At 34.7% G+C, this 15202-nt stretch overlaps 1 protein-coding gene across 3 annotated transcripts in view; it reads left to right on the top strand.

Moving 5' to 3' along the window:
* The window catches only part of LOC126967639 (facilitated trehalose transporter Tret1-like), a 37623-nt gene extending 27262 nt beyond the window's left edge, over positions 1 to 10361 (top strand). For all 3 annotated transcript variants that reach the window (XM_050812205.1, XM_050812206.1, XM_050812207.1), the window contains 7 exons: positions 2443 to 2598; positions 4350 to 4517; positions 5039 to 5171; positions 5741 to 5866; positions 6605 to 6711; positions 8099 to 8293; positions 10003 to 10361. In XM_050812205.1, the coding sequence (XP_050668162.1) occupies positions 2443 to 2598; positions 4350 to 4517; positions 5039 to 5171; positions 5741 to 5866; positions 6605 to 6711; positions 8099 to 8293; positions 10003 to 10260 (1143 nt within the window). In that variant the 3' untranslated portion in view covers positions 10261 to 10361. The remainder of the gene's footprint in view (positions 1 to 2442; positions 2599 to 4349; positions 4518 to 5038; positions 5172 to 5740; positions 5867 to 6604; positions 6712 to 8098; positions 8294 to 10002) is intronic.
* Positions 10362 to 15202: the final 4841 nt, after the last annotated feature.

The raw sequence follows: 15202 nt of genomic DNA, 5'->3' as shown, positions 1-15202 counted from the left end.
ACCGATTTTACCTACAAAATTTTGACTAAATAGAGGTTTCCTATTCTCCTGTTTAAATTTTTTTTTCATACAATATTTTCAGGAAGAACGAGTCTATATCCCTACGTTTTCCTTTTTCTTTAAAAACCTTTCAAAATTGTTACGTATTCGTCTGAACAGGGCGGTAAACAAATGGCATTTCTACGATGTTTGAAGAGTCATATTTTCTTATGTCGTTAGTTGATTGAAAACAACAAAACGTACAGACATAGCTTAAGCATATCTAGATTTTGTCACAAAAAATCTCCTCTCTAGAAGCATTATCCAGGGAGAAAAAAGGGGAATACGTTTGTATGGAATAACACAGCTAGCGTCCCATCTTAAGGTGCGAGTATGCTATCTGTTCTTCTTCGTTAGTTTGAAAATAAATGCGTCAAGCACCACACTAGTCTCGATTGAGTTAAGGCGACACTAAATGCCAGCGACCTTGAGCGATATGAGTTCACGGCCGCCGGCCCGCCGTCTATGTAACAAAGCCAATATTTTCAAAATTCTTGCGTGGAAAACAGTTAATATGCTTACAATTCTCGTTATTTACTACTAATCTGAATAAATGAACCTACACAAAAAAGTACAAGCTATAAGAATAACTTTTCTGAGAGAAGTACCAAAAAAATGCCTCACGCCATGCCAAAAAACTTGTTTAACTTCAAAGGCATAAAAAGGCATAAAAGGCATTTATTTTCTCAAAATTGATTCCTTTAGAATTCTTTTTGATGTCATTTCTTATACTACTAGATACTACTACTAAGAAAAGTGGTAGTTCAAAAAGGCTCGGCAGTGTTAACTATAACCAACAGCAAGCATTAGCAACCTACAAATAAGACTTAAGGATATGTGTAACAGGATAAAATAGTGTTCATAGCTCGAAATGCTATACTTTCACCACCTTTTAACTTGTTTAATAAAATACCATGTTTGCGTGTTTTCTGCTTACTCTTCGCCTCGAACGCTTTCTTATAGTTCACGGACACCAAGAATATTGGTGGATTATACTCCTCCGTCTTCTGTATATTATGCCGCTTCGTATGTATGCCGACTTGTTGGGGTCAACAAAGTCGTCAAACTTGCGCATGAAAAGATTCGTGATAGCCTTAGAAAACAGCTGATATCTTGTGCGTCTTCTAACGCATTTCTCTCAGGAAGTGTTCCGAAGAGCTGTTTCACCTGATTCCTGCCGCCGAATTCCACCTTCACACGACACGCCACAAATTAGGATATTATCCCCACCATCGGGATGTGTGGCGGTCCTCCACTGGCAGCATTTCAAGGAACGTTATTCCACGTATTACAAAGCTGTGAAATGAGCTTCCTTGTGCAGTGTTTCCGGGATCATACGACATGGGTACCTTGAAAAAAAGCGTGTACACCTTCGTTAAAGGTCGGCAACGCTCCTGTGATTCCTCTGGTGTTGCAAGAGAATGTGGGCGGCGGTGATCACTTAACACCAGGTGACCTCTTTTTCATCCCTTTTTCTACAAAAAAAAATCATCTAAATCAGAAGTGTCGGTCTAAAGTTTTTGAAGAAGGTTTTATTTTCCTTTTTGAATAACAGCACCACGGTACTTCTGCGCCATACTTGCTGCGATTTGCCCTCGAGGATGACGGAATTTAATAGCTTCTTTTTACAGCACTGAAATTAATCGGTTTATTACTTTTAATGACTATATTATTACTGACATCTACTGAGATATAATAACCTGCTCTTATTGTTTTGTTATGTAAGTTAATAAGGAATATTGTCAACATTAGAGAATACTTTTTGATATTTATTTTAAAAATTTTGAGGGGTTTCACTTATTTTTACCATGTAACAAAATTATCATGATTATAATAATTAAGTAAAATGACTGAAAGTATTAAATATTTTGAATAGATGATTAATTGAGAATGTCATTACTTTATTTTGTTTGCAATTTAAGCAATATTGTAATTATTATGACGGGTACTCACGATATATATTTTGAATATTGAATCGTGGTCGCGGCGGAACTGCGGAGGCAGCGAGAAACTCTTGACACATTGACACTTGACACTAATAGTACATCAATCCGTTCACGTGGCACCTACTTCGTTTTGGTCTTTGATTCCCTAATTCACGAAACACACTTCTGACGACGTCCATACTTTCGGGACTTTTTGTTACATTTATAGTGCAACCCGTGAGTTGTGAGTACCCGTCATAATATTTATAATGTTAAAGTTCCGCCGATTTAAAAAGTCTACAAACATATAATTATTCAGTAATATTGTTCATTGTTTAAGTGTAAACGAAATTATCCTTAAAACCAGTTCATAAAAAAAATGGCCGACCAGGTTTTTTATAAATTTGTTTTTTAGGCATTTGAGTAGTTTTCACGATAGAACTGTCTTTTTTTTATCTTGTATTTATTATTGTTTTAGATAATCTGGATCTTAAAGTTGTGTTCCCTGAATTTTTGGGTATTTGTTGTTGCTCGGACATTAGTAGGCATAACAATGGCTGGATCCTGCGTCACTTGTCCAACTTATATCAGGGAGATAAGTGAAGACAGCATACGAGGGGCCCTAGGATGCTGGGTAGGTTACATTTATCATGCACATACAAACGTACAAAAAGAACGCCTGTCTCCTGCTTACACCCATTAAAAATTTCACAAAGTCGAAAGAAACTTTCAATTGCAAAGGTACTTTGTAAAATCGTCTACCACTTGCTGTATTCCCGAACCGAAACGTCGGGACCTTCAAACGTAGAGACTGCTGCCACCAAAAAAATTATCTCTGAAATTGCATATCGCCCTGGTTCAAATAACTTTAAAATTGAAGCCATTACGTATAGAACTGTGAAGGCATTTTTTTGACGATATGTTATCTGCTGAAAGCATTGACTTATGATACGGCTCAGTCAGACACCAAAGTGTACGAAGGTTTTACTAGAGGGAGGCTCCTTTGCACACGATGCCGGGTAGATTATGGGTACCACAACGGCGCCTATTTCGCCGTGAACCAGTGATGTGTACACATTACTGTGTTTCGTTCTGAAGGGCGCCGTAGCTAGTGAATTTACTGGGTACTAAATGAGACTTAACATCAAATGTCTCAAGGTGGCAAGCGCAATTGTAGTGCCACTCAGAGATTTATATCAGAGATAAGGGACCAGACGAGCAGGACGTTCAGCTGATAGCCCTACCCATAACAATGCAGTGCCGCTCAGGATTCTTGAAAAACCCAAAAATTCTAAGCGGCACTACAATTGCGCTCGTCACCTTGAGACATAAGATGTTAAGTTTCATTTGCCCAGTAATTTCACAAGCTACGGCGCTCTTCAGACTTAAACACAGTAAAGTTTACACATTACTGCTTCACGGCAGAAATAGGCGCTGTTGTGGTACCCATAATCTACCCATATCTATCTTTAGGTACATTTAAATTATTAAACAATAGTGAGACATTAATAACTTTAATTAATTTAAGTCGGCTTTATTTACGATTTATAATGTTGGTACTAGGCTACTAGCGGATGTTGCCAGCACTTAATGGTACGAAACTGCGAACTCATTACACTTACGCTGATGATAGACCTCCGAATGGTCCAAGACTAGTCGGTACCAGTAGCGAAGAATCGTGAAAGCAGACTCAAATAAATAAACTATCAAAAAATTTGAAATTATCAAGTTAAAGGATATACGTAGGTACTCAAGGTGGATGGTACAAAATGGACGACTTGATTTTAATGATTGTGATTGATCAATTTTTAATTATAGAGATAATTTTATTGTTAGGAGCATTAGTCTATACAGAGTGGGCGTGATGTATTTGTACTTGTAAAATCAGTATTTTTATGGAAAAGGAGGACAAACGAGCATACGGGTCACCCGGTGTTAAGTGATCAACGCCGACTATATTCTCTTGCAACACGAGAGGAATGACAGGAGCGTTGTACGCGGTCAAATGGATCGAGCTGATACTGGGCTGCACCATACCAGAGATGACGCACTAGAATGTTAGCCGGTTTGAAGTATTGCCGTGCTCTATTAATGACGCCTAGCTTCTTCGAAGTCAATTTGGCTTTGCCCTCCAGATAACCGCGGAAAAGGCAATCGCTCGAGATTTCGAGACCCAGCATTCCGATATTAGGTGAGGTTTTAAGGGAATATTGTCGAAGAGCGGTGATACGACAAATGGAGTTTTATTAGTGCTAAACGCGCGAACTTGAGTCTTCTGGGGGTTAAATTGGACAAGGTTCAATTCACCCCATTCCGCTACCATCTCAAGAGAGGACTCGAAATAAATACAAATCAGTACCTATCTAATTATTTTCTAATTTTTAGCCATCCTTGTTCACTGCAATTGGAAGCCTATTTGCGTACATTATCGGAGATTTATTAAGTTACAACGCCAACTTGTGGATATTCACGTGCATCCCAGCGCTACATTTTGTGGTCTTTTTAATGATGCCAGAATCACCATCATACCTTGTCAGGAATGGTGAAATGGAGGTAAAACTTGTCTTTTAATCATATACAGAACCATATTTCATATGACTAATATCAATAAATTTAAAACCGACTGCATTAAAATATTAAGATCTTAACTATGTTAGTTAAATATAAGAAGTAAATTATTGTATTGTTGTATAGTTATAAATCTCTTTTTTTAAAGTAGAAATGTATTTAAGTCATTTAATATCATCATTTTTGTTTAACTCTTCATTTCTTTAATTTCAATTGTTCAACTTTGTTACTCTTCTCGCACTATTGTAAATGTTGTTTACACCTGTAAAGACATGTCATATTGTACGATCCCTTGTGTAATTGCTAAAATTTTATAATGATTTGTTGTTGGTGTAACTATCTAAATAAATAATAAATAGATTAATATATTTTTTAGTACCTTTAAATTATCATGTCTAAAAGAAATTCATGTATTTTGTAAATTGTTTTTTGTGTTCCAATCATATTCGCTTAACTTAAAGTAAAGCCAAATACACTTAAACCCAATAATCAAGAAATACTTTTAGAAAGCAACTAACAATCTATCATGGCTTCGGCGACACAAAACCACAGATGCAACGATCAAACAAGAATTAGATGTAATTATGAAGGAACAAAAGAAAGATGAAGAAAATAAGCAGCTTATGTTAAAAAATATTGGTAAGTTGAGTCTAAAAAAAGTCTACCACCCATTCCAAAATGAATGCCTCAGACCTGAGAAGAATGGGCGCAACAAACTCAGCGGGCTTTTTTTTCATCGAATAAATATGTTTACAAAGTAATATTGTACAATTAAACTTATTCTTTAATAGTCTGAGGGCGGCCACTCCATTCCCAATCTGTGGTATCATTAAGAAAGTCATTAATTATGTTATAGTAACCTTTACCACACTAATGTTTCACTATCGAGAGATTCTAGTTAACTAAAGTTTATGATTTTATTACGCAGGTCGCGACTACTAATTATTTATTTACAGTGTTTGTTAGTTGATGCAACAATATTCATATACTTCCTGTATTCATAATTATTTTGTGATATTTATGAATTACTTTTCTAATTTTTTCCTTCTCAAGTAAGCCGAAACGTATTAGTATTATTGTGGCTTCAGTTCTCGTAGACATATTACTGTTTTGTAAGATGCTGTAAAGGTTGATTTCAGAGAGCTTTTTTTGCTACTTTGTCATTCCTAAATGAAATGATTTTAGATTTTGATTTCTTTTAATCACAGTCTCTGACAAGATACTCTTCAAGGCGTTCCAGATCTCTTTGATGGCTGCTTTATCTAGGGAACTGTGCGGTGCAGTTCCTGTACTTAATTTTGCTGGAGATATATTTAACTTGGCTTCGAAAGAAGGTATGTTTTAGCTTAGACTTTATCTTTTTTTACTCTTTAGTTTTATGACCGTTCATCTATCTGCCAACGGCCGTATCTGCAGATTATGAACTGCAATATGTTAAACGTGGTTGAAATTTTGCTACAGTGTGTATTACTGTTGCTGCTAAAACAACAAACAACAAATAATAAAATTTAAAATTTTAATTTATATATTGTTAAAGTATACTCTCTAATACACATCAAATTTGCTAACAAAATTTATGGACTATGCGGTACTCGAATCCGTAGCCGAATCAACTAAGCCATCCACCCAAGTGACTCTAGATCCCTATATCTGTAACAGCACTGGGGTATATCCCAAGACCATAATTTGTGGTGCAAATTGTTTAAAAATAATGTTTCGGTGTTCAGGTGCTAACCTTTGATGGTACCATTTTCATCAGAACTTTTATTTAAATTAGATAAGTAGCCCCTAAATAATCTGCGTACATATGCTAAAATATTATATGTATATATTAATTCAAACAAAACAAATTTTATAATTGTATTTACAATACTATGATTACATTAAATTAAATCTATCACTACGAGGAAGCGGACCAAAAAATACTGGCAGTAAGCCAGTAAGTCCAAGAAATAATAATAAAAAGACCAAGAAATAGCTGCAAACGCTTGGGTTGCCAGTAGCCCTATTGAGGCGAGAAGATAGTACATACTTTGTATTATAAAATTATATTGAACTTATCAATATTTCAGGCACAGGATTGGTTATATCTCCTAATCAGCAAGCCATGATGTTAGGAGTTGTACAACTGTGCGGGACAATGCTAGCGTCCAGTGTGGTTGAGAAAAGTGGACGGAAAGTAAGTTCGTAGAATCTGTTACGAGATAATGTTGAATTTCAAATATGTAAATCAGTAAGTTATGAAAATACAGAGAAACTCTGGGAAGTGTAAAATACTCATTCCATAACAACAACACACCCCTTCAACCAACACTTAACAAATTAAACACATTCCAAATGATAAGCCCTGTAGGTATTTTGTTTACTAAATCTCAACTAAGCTTAGCTATTAAGAACCTTATGCATGGAACATCATTTCTTTCTATATCTGGAGAAAGGCGTTGGTTAGCTTAATACTTTTGCAGGTGTCTATGATTTTTAATTGATTTAAAAATTTATTATTAGAAAAACTTCAATCTGATATGACAATCTTGGAAAGAGGACAATCTTGGAGAGAAGTGATTAAATGCGAGTGGATGCAAAAATAAATCCTATAGTCAAGGCATGGGACACACTCGAGTCGCTATACATAGATCCCACCTGGCGTACTACTCTTAGCAATGGGAGCTTCTTGTGTATTGGATCTCGACTGGATTTCAATCACAGTGGCGAGTTTCTGCCAACAAACTGTAGAAATTTGTAAATACTACAAATATTTCGGTTAGAAGTCTGCCGGCTAGTAAATTAAGCTGGTGAGACTTAACGTTAGACGCCTCAAGGCTAGAGACACATTCGAGTAGTGCATTCAGGATTCCAATAATGTTAGGCTCTTCAAAAACTATTTGACAAGATATTTAGAAAGAAGAAAGAAAAAAATGTTTATTGACGTCATTATACATTCTGATAATAGTTCTTAAAGTTATACTATTCTAATTAAGATCTAATAAACTCAGCATAGTTGTGGTTTCGAAAGTTTCCACAACGCTAGTCTTCCGTGGAAACCCAGAGAACGCTACTAACGCGCAGTCCTATCACACGAAGATGTACAAACTATTAATTCTCTACGAGCACAGAGCACAAAAAATAGTGAAACTAGAATCTAAAATTAAAACTAAAGCAATTAATTTTTTTCCAGAACAATACAATTAAACTTGCCACTGCCACACAAAACAAACTATTTCATTTTTAAATATTTAAATGGATTTAGTACCAGACGAATGGGCAAATAGCTTAGTTGGGTTATTTCTTAGAGACTTTTATTTCAGCTTCCATTAATAGTATGGTATTGTTATAAAGAACATGCTAATTTGGTAATTCTTCATATAGATCACTTCTTAGCCCGAGTGCTCTCCCTATATGAACAAAGAAGAACATAAATTTTCCGATATTTATTATAACATCTTCATCAACTGAATATTAATTAATGAAATTATTGCAATATTTAAATACTAAAACAATTTGAATTCTTTTATTAATAGGGTTTCGTAGTAATGCCTTTCATAACCTTAATACTATGATTATTTCAGAATCTCCTGTTAGTTACAACTCTCATATCAGGTGTGAGCATGTGTTTGATAGCCTCGTGGTTCCTCATAAGAGATTACAACATCCACTCCTCAGCTTGGGTTCCCGTCATCACGCTTTGCCTTTGTATCTTCTGTGACGCCGCAGGACTTATGCCATTGTCCGTCGTAATCACCGGAGAAATATTCTCTTATAAGGTATGTTTCTATGTTTATGAAAATTACCAATTGCCTGAAAATTTTATTAGTGAAGTTATACTTCTTTAAGCGCGTTATGAAATATGATGAGAGTGAAATTTGAAGATGCGCGCGCATCACTGTAACACAAAAGTTACAGGTTGAAGTTAGTTCCTAAAATTTTCTGAGGTTTGCGTCATTCCTTATTTTTTTGGTTTCTTCGTCTATTATTAGGACAGGCAAAGGGTTCAAGCCCATACATACGGCTGTATGGGCTTGAACCCTTTATATTTTTCATTATTTAATAATTATTAATTGTCAAAGCCATCCTTGCAAGATTCTCACAAAATCGTTCTTTATAAAACGTACCAAAATTAGCAGCGGAATAAATCATTTTAATGATGTTTGCTTCGTTAGGCCAAAAAAGTATAGCTTCTTGCGTGCATACATACACACTTTTTTATTATTCTATGTCCTTTAAAAATTTGTAATTTTAAAATTTACATACCGCTCAACAGTTCATTGATGCAATCGTGTTTGTTAATTTAGTTTAGAAAACCCGCGACACTGGTTGGCCTGGTGCGGGGTTCATTGTAAACCTTTATAATATGATTCTTTATCTTTTGTAAAGTAAATGTATTTCTAATTTGTTTCTGCTGGACAAGAATTTTTTTTAAACTTTTATTATTATTGAACATTTTTTTTTTATATAAGAGGGGCAAACGAGCAAGAGGCTCACGGGGTGGGGAGAGGTGTGAGGCAACCGCCCATGGACATCCGCGAGTCAAAAGTTGCGTTGCCGGCCTTTAATATGTTCTTTTCTTGAAGGTCCCTAAGCCGTATCAGTTCGGAAAAACCGCAGCTGGTAATTAATTCCACAAAGTGGCTGTGCGAGACAAGAAATTTCTTGCAAAACGCGCGGTTGTGGAATGCCAGGCATCAACGTGATGCGGGTGGTTCTTTGCACGTAATGTCAGGTGGTGGAATTCGGGCGCTATAATCAGCCCGAACAGCTCTTCTGCGCACTCCCCGTGATAAATGCGAGTAGAAGATGCAGAGAGAACCCACATCTCTACGCAACGCCAAAGAATCAAGCCAATCGGAGATGACTTGTTCGATGATTCGAGCCGCTCTTCGTTGTATGAGGTCACCCAGAGGTGAGAACAGTACTCCATGTGAGGCCCAATTTGCGCCTCATAAAGTTGCAGGCGGTGGCTTTTAGTGAATCCCGATTTTTCTTCAAGACAAGGTCCATGCAAGACTAGTAATATTCCGCAAAAAAAATATTACATGTCGCAGCACTCATTAGTTAGTTCCAATAAGTTACCAATTACTCAGCCATTCTCTCAGGCCTCTATAAAATGTACCTGTCAGAATTATTATTGAATATTCTCGAATAGTGAAGGTAGAAGCTAACACTAAATGTTTCGTTAAATAACTTATTTACAAAACAGCTCAGTTCACTATCCATATCGATAAATCTCGCAGACATTTGAATTCCGACGAGAAGCTAACAATTATTTTGCTATGATTATGATAAGATTTTATGATATTTATTTTGTTGAAAGAATTGATTTTGGTATTTTTCAGAGTTTGAAACATAATGTAACTCTATTTACCAAATTTTAAAATGTAACAATTTGTTTAATAATAGTCTATATAAAAGCAGCATACATTAAGTTCAGAAATTTATTTCCAGAAGATAATTTACTGAATAAATTTTATTACAGTACCGAGGTTCAGTGCTTGCAACAACAATGGCCATAGCATCTGTAGCTGACTTCTTCCAACTGTTATTCTTCAAGCCGTTAGCTAACTCCGTCGGCGTCTATGCGGCATTCTATTTCTTCGGATTAATGTGCCTTCTAACTTCACTCTACGTTATCGTTGTTGTCCCAGAAACAAAGAACAGACCTTTAGAAGAAATCTATGATGATTTACGTCCGGCTAAAGGTAGAGTAAATATTGAACAGAGACACGTAATTTGAACAGCAAAAATATTATTTTAATTTCGTGTTATTAATGAATTGAAGAACAATTGATATTGTAATTATTACAGTTTACAGAAATAATAAATGTATGTCAATTTTGACCTTGTTTTATTTTTAGATGGTAATTTATCTGTTCTTATGTTATGGTTTTTGATTTCTAATGATCATATTTTAAAGCATATAAATATGCATTTGTCATATTATATTTTATATAGAGAGGTATTGTAAGAGCTGTTTACACTCTACTGCTCTTAACAGTTACAGCTCTTAATAGTGATTTTCATTATTATAACACTAGAAATAAGGTTGCTTGTAACTAATTCTAGTAGGCTTCATAAGATACATAATAGCTTTAAGGGTAAATTTATACACTTTTATAATAAAGTCCCAGCCACTGTTCAGGCATTATCTATAAATAAATTTAAATTTTTTATAAAAAAAAATGCCTCTGTCGTTAATCCTATTGCTCCACAGCTGAATATCTAAGTGATCGGACTAGATTATGATTATTTTATAGCAATAGCAATGAAAGTATAATATTGTATATTTTTATTATAAGGAGCGCAAAAAGAGAATGCTGGGAGAGTTACTTGCGCCGCTTCTTCTCTATCAGAGCGCCATTTGTTTCCGAAGCGGTAGTAGTATCTAGTAAATAAATGCCTTTTATGCCTTTACACAAATACGATATTAATTTTTATCATTTTAGTACTACATATTATATAAATCATACGTTTTTGTTTCATTTTTAACTAAATAACTTTGATTGCATATTTCCGGTGGCTTTCGACCACATCATTCCCCAAATACAACAAATTTTTTTCTATTAACAGAACAGCGTCTGTCGGGTCAGCTAGTTGAGCATATAAACATTTCTTTAAATGGTGATTTGATTGTTCGATATACTTTTAAATCATTAGATAATATTATTAAGTGGTTCCTATTTATTATAATATAATCTGTTATATTGCTTATAAAAACCTAAAATAAAATAGGACCGTAATGAGATCCTTGATCCCTACGTTGGGAAAAACTTTCGAAGTTAAATTTGTTTCACCATTTTATAGGTATGATGAGAAATATTGTAATAATATCCCAGTGATAAAATAATATCACATATTCAAATTTTTTCAGTATATATAAAGTATAATATATTGACACACTTTGTCAAATGCACTACTGAAATCTGTGTAAAGTGTCAATTGTAAATTTTTGTTAACACTCTCTTATTGAAATTTCTCAGACAAGTTAAAAAGTAATCGGATAATTGATCTGAAATGATTGGTTATAACTAGATGTACAAATTTCAATATTTAGAAAAGTGTCTCAATATACAACTGAGTTATTTTTGACAATCTCCTTATCTTCTTTACACATCCAAACAGTTGTTAAGTATGCATGCATCACTCCACACCGTAAGTTAATATAGGTATAACTCTGACCACTTTATCATCCTGTAATAATATATTCTTAAGAACCGCTTACTTTAAATCTTACAACAAAAATAGAGTACACGATGAAAGGATTACCTAAATAAATAACATCCGTACACGAATGAATCTTGATACCTGCCATCTGTCCCATTGATAACTTATAAAGAAGAACTCGCCACACGACAAATCTTAAGTAACGGCATTGAAGCGATCATAACTGAGAGACGTATTAGCCTAACTATTTCTCGGTATATTATATGTCGGTACTTATCGTCGTCTCGGGCTTAGGGTAAGGCACAATCTATCAATAAATAGCTACTTTTAAAGGAAATAATACCCGATTAGGTTTAAATAACTTTATTCTCATTAAGACCTATTGTCACTTACATGAGAAATTAATATTTTACAAATTAAAGTAGGTACTTAACAACAATGATTTTGGTGGGTACAGAATGCAATTCAATGTTAGGCAAACAGATAAGACATAAAACAACCTACATATGTTATTGAAACATTTCATAATTATTGAGTATGTGCCTTTGAAGGCTCGCTTTAAAAGAAGTCAATGTTTTGGCATTTCTTATTTCTGAGGGCAGGTTGTTATATATCTGAGCTCCCACAAAGGTTATTGTCTGTTCCATAATTAGTTCTCACCATTGGCAGCTCAATATGACTAGCTCTTCGTGTAACAGTTCTGGTTAAATTCCTTTTTTTAAGAAGGATATGTTAGTATGAATTTTTTTATTTAAAACCTTGTATCTGTTATGCCTTAGATATTATATACATGTGCAGGAAAAAATACTTCAATACGTTTACATATGTGGCAAAAGTACCAAGTAAAACATAAATGAATTTACAAACGAAACCATAGCTTAGGATAGGGATTTTTCATAAACTATATTATTTGTATCTAGTAAGTACAATTTGAATATAAAAAAGTTGCACGTTGTGTTTCTTGCGTCTGGTCTTCTTAGACCTATACGATTTAAACGCGTTTATCTTAGCACTCGCACTTAAAAGGCATAGTCACAGAAATATGAAAGTCAGACATTGTCCATCCGATCCCTAAAAAAGGTGACAGCTCGAAACCAAATAACTAAAGGTTTATTTACTTACTACCCAAAATCTAGGAGACCATTATAAAACACAAGCTCCTGGTATACCTATGCTTTTAGAACAGCTTTGTTGAACGGCTGGCGATATTTTGTATACCTCACACATCGTAGAGTGACGGCTATTGAAAGCAAGGGAGAAGAGGTACAACAACTTACTTACTAGCGGCAGAATTTGGGTAGCAGTCGACGGGTTCTTTAACTATCATATAACTTTTTAATCCTTAGCTTAACTCCAAAACTATTTCTTCGACATATCAATGTTGGTTGATGGATCCCATTATGCATTATAATGACGATAATAACATGTTCTAATTATTATTATTAATCAGTTACTTATAAAAATATTTGAATTTGAAAAACAGGAGTGCTAAATGTTGCACGTCATAAATATGGTGCCATAGTTACCTTAAGACAAGTTTATGTCTGGTGTGCGGCCTTGCTTACACAATTATTCCACAATAATTAATACACTTGTATACATCGGGAATAATACATGAATATTTCGTGACAAATAAACGGAGTATTACTCTGATATAACTATTCTTCCGTTTTTGTCAAGATATTCGGTTTGGCAACAGCGCATTATGACGTATTTTTTTCTATTTTAACATTCCCTTAAAAGTATTTTATGCTATTTTTAAGTTACGAAATTTAACAGAAATAAAACTTGTAACATATTTGTAAAAAACAGATGCAATAAACAGTAATATGTTGGTCAAACACAAATTCTGCATTTAAAAATTATTTCTGTCTGTATACTGTATGTCCTATATTTTGCTAATAGAAATAAATTTAATCTTAAAAGCTCAAATTATTGACTCCATTTTAGTATTAAATTTTTTGCTGTAACTTTGTGATTCTCAATGTATGTTTAGCTGATTTTGTATTGGAATGTATATTGGCTATATTTTCGTATTGATAGCTTATTATAAGTAATGTTATAGTTATAATTACATTTAATATATTATCTCACCATGTTAATAAAATAAACAACACTGTTTAGACCCACACCGAAAATACCGAACATTATGCAGATCTGAATTTCTGTTTAACGATACTGATGAAATGCTAAAAATATATTTAATATATTCAATAGAGACAGAAGCAGAAACAGCTAATTAATCAGTGAAAGCTCATATTTTTTTAGAAATATCCAAAATTATTCTTAATTGCTTAGTAATTCGTAGAGACTTTTTAGGCATTTGAGATTCGGTTCAGAAATACAGCACCCGGCACAGTACTATTCTACAAAGTGGCTTTGCGAGGTAAATGTATCTAGATACGTGCAGGGAGTGGAATTTCGCATTTATGTGGTATTCGGCGGCAAGAATCAAGTGAAACAGCACTTCGGAACACTCCCCGAGATAAATGCGGCACAAAACACACAATGAATTGACGTCTATACGCAACGCCAAGTGGTCCAACCGTTCACACAGCACTGGGTCCGCGACAATTCGAGCTGATCTGCGTTGCACGCAGTCCGATGTATCGTGCTGATACTATTGCTTGAGGTATTGGCATGCTCTATTTATGACGCTCCAGGTTCTTAAAAACCAATTTGGCTTTGCCCTACAGATGACCACGGAATTAGCAATCGCTTAAGGGAAGTCTTGTCGAAGAGCGGTGATAGGGCAAATGGGTTTTTTAGTGATAAACTCGCAAACTTGAGTTTCTGAGGGTTAATTTGGACAGGGTCAATTTACCCATTCCGCGACTCGAGAAGGAGTCGATAGAAGAAACAAGTTTCTCCCAGCTCTGGTCGACGAATTCGACGAACCTTTGTATACGGCATCACCAGTGCTGTCTCGGCTAACTGAGCACAGCAGGGTTTTTTCAAGCCTTCTCTTCCAAGTGACCACGAAACTGAACGTCACTTGATCGACGCCCAATATGGACTATTTCGGCTGTGGTAAGTAGGAAATTATTCTGAAATCGAGGAGTTACGAATCTGTGTGTAATACGAGTGAAAACATAATAACCTGACTATTAAATCATTACCTATCACGAACAGAAAATCGATTTATTTCGTTATAAGTTCAAAGATTTTCTCGTTTTTTAAGAGCATTTTATTTTTCTTTTTCTCCATTTTCATCCATAACGCTTAATTCAATTTAACATGCAAACGAACTCAAACTGTTATTTTCATAGTTATAGACTTTAACAAGGAGAATAACATCAATAACAACGCTATGAGAATAACATCAGAATAATCATTGTATGGGCCACGGAACAGAAAAAAATCTTTTGGTATGGGCAAATATGTCAACGATATACGAAGTATAAATTATTCTTATTTTATTCATAGACATTTTGCTTGTGTCTAGTTTGTTTGGAGGTACAACGTTTCCCGCGTTTATTTGCAAGGCTGCCTGACATTTGGTAAACTTCACAATA

The sequence above is a fragment of the Leptidea sinapis genome, chromosome 13 (genome assembly GCF_905404315.1).
Source record: "Leptidea sinapis chromosome 13, ilLepSina1.1, whole genome shotgun sequence".
Classification (NCBI taxonomy): Eukaryota; Metazoa; Arthropoda; class Insecta; order Lepidoptera; family Pieridae; genus Leptidea; species Leptidea sinapis.
Note: the sequence above shows the minus strand (reverse complement) of the source record. Positions and strands in the feature narration are given on the sequence as shown.